The sequence below is a fragment of the Nicotiana tabacum genome, chromosome 11 (genome assembly GCF_000715075.1).
Source record: "Nicotiana tabacum cultivar K326 chromosome 11, ASM71507v2, whole genome shotgun sequence".
Classification (NCBI taxonomy): Eukaryota; Viridiplantae; Streptophyta; class Magnoliopsida; order Solanales; family Solanaceae; genus Nicotiana; species Nicotiana tabacum.
Genome location: NC_134090.1, coordinates 177,242,147 through 177,247,439, shown reverse-complemented (window position 1 = coordinate 177,247,439; position 5,293 = coordinate 177,242,147). Strand labels below are relative to the sequence as shown.

General features: G+C 37.9%; 1 protein-coding gene across 1 annotated transcript; it reads right to left on the bottom strand.

Moving 5' to 3' along the window:
* Positions 1-205: 205 nt before the first annotated feature.
* Positions 206-4,413, bottom strand: LOC107767881 (uncharacterized). The gene is made up of 3 exons (XM_016586989.2): positions 4,186-4,413; positions 2,455-3,923; positions 206-1,011 (listed from the first exon to the last, which is right to left on the bottom strand). The coding sequence occupies exons 2-3, from the start codon at positions 3,889-3,891 to the stop codon at positions 670-672; spliced, it is 1,779 nt and encodes a 592-aa protein (XP_016442475.1). The 5' UTR covers positions 3,892-3,923; positions 4,186-4,413; the 3' UTR covers positions 206-669.
* Between the last annotated feature and the right edge of the window lie 880 nt (positions 4,414-5,293).

The window sequence follows — 5,293 nt, the reverse complement described above, 5'->3', positions numbered from 1 at the left end:
TTATCCTGCATCGGAAACTATTTACATTCGGTAGCCAAAAAGTATATAAATTTGTATATTTTTTTGTATATAACATACATAATGTATATATACAAAAAACATACATTTTTTCTGCTATTGCTTTGAGAGCAGATTCTGGTTCAGGAAAGGGTCAACGCAAGGATCTATGCAGAATTTACCATAGCTGTATTAACAGAGTTGTCTCATCAACACAAGTATTACTATGTCAAAGTCAAGTGGCAGAATAAATCATCTATATATATACCGGGAAATCAAACCGGTTGCTGCATGTTAATTACAAATATTTGAAAAAATCTTGATTTTGAGCTTTTATACCCCCCACAATACAACAACAACATCATCAACAACAAAAAACCCAGTATAACCCCACAGTTGGGGTCTGCGCTTCCGCGGAGGTAGTTGTGCGCAGACCTTACCCCTACCTTATACCCCACAATGATTTACTAAATTGCAAAGATATTATAAACATAGCCCCCCAATAAGATCAGTCAATCAGGAAAGTATCCATCTCCTTTGGTAGTCCATGATCTGCATTAAGAAAAAAATTCCTCTTAAGGTCAGTCAATCAGGAAAGTATCCATCTCCTTTGGTAGTCCATGATCTGCATTAAGAAAAAAATTCCTCTTAGCTAGCCGACTTCTTCTTCGACTACTGTTTCCTGCTCTTCCCTTTCTTTGCCTTCTCCTTTTCCTGCATTTTCTTTTTCTTAGCTTCTGCAGTGATCCATGTGTAATCTTGAGGGATCGCAAATGGATCTTGGACGTCGTTTGTGATACTATTCGAGCTGCTTGTAGAAGAACTAGGCCGTTGATATGGGGCTTTTATCCACTGAAACCAAGATGAACTTGACGGCTGCACCTTGGGTGGACTCTCCTTGCCTGAAGGAGTAGGACTTGAAGGAGGAGTTGAGAACTCGTCCAGCGGCTGTAATTCTTCAAACTTAGTGAAAGTAACCAAAACTCTAATTGTTGGAACCACCGGAATTGCCACCTGAAATAACAAGGCTTCTCAGCAGAGGACTACTTGATATAAAGGTATTAAAAACAAAAGATAAGGGATCCCTTTGTGCGCTATATGAGTGTTCCCATATCCAACTATATTTTAGAATAATTTATACTGAGAAATCACCAATTCATGACGAACGATTTCAAAAGGAAACGGATGAAAGTGTGGAGTAAGAGGGGAAGCAAAGGGAATAAAATTGACATCACATGTATTTCAGAGATTAAGAATTCCTGAAGAAAGTCTTCGACGATTTCACTCGATATTCTTCAAGTGCTTCAAAGATGAAGAATTCCTGAAGCAAGTATTTTCCAATATAACGCTACACCGATCAAAACATAGTTGATTACACTAGCAAATACCACTGCATCTTATACAGCAGTGATCCTCCAAAAGAATGGGGCAAAAGAGCTAAAGAATTTCAAATCCATTAGTTTGATTGGGAGTGTTCACAATATAATTGCCAAAGTATAAACAGAAAGGATGAAAACAGTGGTCATCAAGTTTGTTACAAACAATCAATTAGCTTTTACTAAAGGGACACAAATGACAGACGCTGTACCGATTATTAATGAGTTCTTGACTCAAGGAAGAGACAAGAAAACAGCTGCTATATTGGTAAAGTTGGAAATGGAAAGAGCATATGATCATGGGAACTGAGTTTCCTTATCGACATACTAAAAGAATTCACAATGATTAGATTCCAGTGCTAATAAATGTCAAACCAGCAGGATTTTCCAATCTCAAAGAGGCAACAACAACAACAACAACAACAAACACAGTAGTTTCCCACAAGTGGGGTCTGGGGAGGGTAAGATGTACGCAGCCTTACCCCTACCCCTGGAAGGGCAGAGAGGCTGTTTCCGAAAGAGGGTTAAAAGCAATTCTTCTCCCTCTTTCTGTTCATTCTTGTCACGTTCACAGTAAAAGGTTGGACAAAGCAGTAAAAAAACAATTGAATTAACGGCTTCGCAGTAGGGAGAAGAGGGTGGGGGAATGAACCTCTAACACCTTCTATATGCAGCTGATAATACACTCATTATGTGTGATGAGGAAGAACTGATGCTATATTTGAGAACTATTTTCTTGATATTCGAAGTTGTATCTGGTCTCAAAATCAAGTTGACAACCTTTTCCGATGACAAAAGAATTCAAAATTTACCTTCAGCCCATAGATAAATACTATTATAACCACCAGAAAATTCTCTATCAGTAGCTGGCCCAACCCTAGTTGACCCACAGATGTGAAACTGAATAAGCATAAAAGAGAAGACAAATATTCTAGTGTTAAGCTTTGGGGTTTTTTCTTTTTTTCTTTTTTTAGGGTAGGCAAGAAAGGAGTAAGTATGTCATAAATATAACCAATCAAATGTAATGAGTATCCAATTAAGAGAAGGAGTTAAACTTCAAGAGCCAATATGCAACACATACCTTAACGGGGAAGGTTCCTTTCGGAAATTTTGTTGTAAGCATTTCTCTCAATCGCCGGATAGCCTTAACTTTATTTGCTAAAATGTCAAGCAAGGGAAGGAGTTCTTCAGTTCTCAATGGAAAATCAGGAGAAAGCCAGAGAATAGGCCTCAATCCTTTCTTATACTCTTTTTCTCGGTTTCCATCTTTGCGAAGATCTCCACTTTCAGCATTACTAGATGAAGAAGCTTCGGCATCTCTTCCTCGTTTATACTCATCCCTCTTCCTGCTAACATCAACAGAATACTTCTCACCATTACTACAACCATTTATCTCCTCAATAGGAATGTCTCTGTCTATTTGTTCATGACAACTGTGCCCGTGTGCAATAACGCCATCTCCGTTCTCATTGAGAGCAACATCAAGTTGTCTTCTTTCTTCCTCTGTCAGAATATCATCAAGATCTTTACTTTCCGCCTCATTTCCATTGCATGAATTAATCATTTCATCATCTGTCATAGCACCTGGCACCCTCCTTGATCTAACGCTCACGACCACATTTTGCATATCATATACTGTAGCGTTCCATGGACCGACCATCTCCATCTTCTCGTGGCGCCTCCATGTCGTTTGTGGTGACAAAACAGCTTGAGTCACATCAATCCCGGGCCTGAATATGCTCGTTTGAGACATTGCAGCGACTTCTTGTTGCACTTCAGCCTCTGTTGCTGGAGTGCCAGCACCATCTAAAGCATTCATAATTTCCTTTTCTTTATGCGAAACCACACAAAGCGAACCGGGATTAACTTTACCATCCTCAGAACCATCACCAAGGAAGAGAATACTCTGATCAGATCGCTGAATACGAAAACCATCAAATCCAGCCAAAGTCATATCCGCCCTTAAATTTGCACCCCTTTTCCAAATTTTATATGTATCGGAAGGCGCAATCCTAGAAATGAAAGGGATAACAGTGCTCTCAAAATTGAAAGTAATCTCCATATAAAAATCCCTCATTCTCCTCATTGTTCCAATCAACCGAGGTAACCGTCTACACCATTTCGCCCAAGCCAAAGGCTGGTAATTCTTAACTATAATCTTCGCAACATCTTCTTCTCTATTACATATAGCTTCCTGTAGGGCACTCCAGCCTTGCTCATTTTGCAAGCTCCAATCTGCACCGGCAAGCATAAGCATCTCGGTTGCAGTCTCGTCCCCTAGTTTGACAGCTAAATGAAGAGGCGTATCGCGATTGGGGACATCTCGTCGATCAATTACAGCCGAAATGGCATCAGCCTTAGCTTCCTCAGCTAAGGATACTGATTCAGTATGAATTTCAGCTGTATCACAAAGCCTAGGGAGGCCTAAAATTATCTTCCTAAGAGAGGCATAATCTTTCAAGATTGTAGCTTTATGCATAGGGCTATGTGCATACTTTGAAACATCAAAACTTGTCATTCCCCTCAACAGTAATATACAATTACCAAATCCTATAATTGCCACAACACAAAAACACCCCCAAAAGATTCAATCTTTGCATGAAATTACAACCACTTCTAATTCAAGAACACAAAATAACAGCTCATACTACTAAATAAAGAAATTAAGAAGCTACACAGAGTCTTTCACAAAAATTATTCAGACCCCAATTGAAATTACACTCAACTAATACAAGAAACAAAAAATTACAACAAATAAAGGTTCAGAATCTTTCTTGTGGGACGCAAGAGCAGAAATCAAGAAAATTCTTACCTTAGTGTTCTTCCTCCCTTCTGTAAATTGAGAAAACAAAAGAACAAAACAAGAACCTTATGATCAAAAGGGAAAAAAAATACAATTCTAATATTGAAATTGGAGGAATTTAGGGGAATCTGGTAAAGAACAGGGAAAACTGAAAAGGGTGTCAAGGAATCAAAGAAAAGAATACACAAAGAGAAGCATAGTATAGTACAACTCAACCCCACTGCTCAAGCAAGGGGCAAAACTGTCTTGTGGAAAAAAAAGGAATTAAGCATATTCCTCGCAATAAAAACAAAGAAAGAGCACAAGTAATAATACCTTGGGCACCATTTGCATTGGGTTACATTTGAACTATTTTTAGCTCTAATTAGCTCTAAACTTGGCAGTTTCATAGTTTTGATTTTTTAATTAAAAATAATTTAAGTGTTCATCAAATGATAAAAAAGAATTTCCTTTTTAATTATTTTTCTAAGGGAGGAATTTATTGACTCTACTTACCAGGACCTTTTGGCAAATAAGAGTCACAAATATGGAGAAGATATATTCAAGTGATATAGCGTAGGAAATTTTACCTTCTAGCAAAGGTATGCATTCTATTTATTAAAAATTAAAATTATTTTAAAATATTATTTTTTATAGCTACCTTTTTATTTTATAGCAAAATAAGTATTTATGGTATATATTACCATTGAGGCGTGAAATATATTATTTATGTTTTTTCCCTCTTGTTCTTTCAATTAACACACGATTCTCTCTCAAAATCCCAACAAAATTTTTCTTCTTTCTCTCTCTCTCTCTCTCTCTCTCTCTCTCTCTCTCTCTCTCTCTCTCTCTCTGTGATGACCCAAAAGGTCATCACTTATTTTAAGAACAAATTCCGTGTTTCGAGGCCTTAAAACCTCTTTCTGTCTCACTTCGATTTGCGTGCGCAGTCCGGGTGCGTAGTCGGAAAGCCATTATGTGAAAATCTGTGAGAAATGATGAATTTTGACTTTAAAATGAATTTAAGTTGACTTCGGTCAACATTTTGGGTAAACAGACCGGGACTCGTTATTTGACGGTCCCGGAGGGTCCGTAAGAAAATATGGGACTTGGGCGTATGTCCGAAATCAAATTCCGA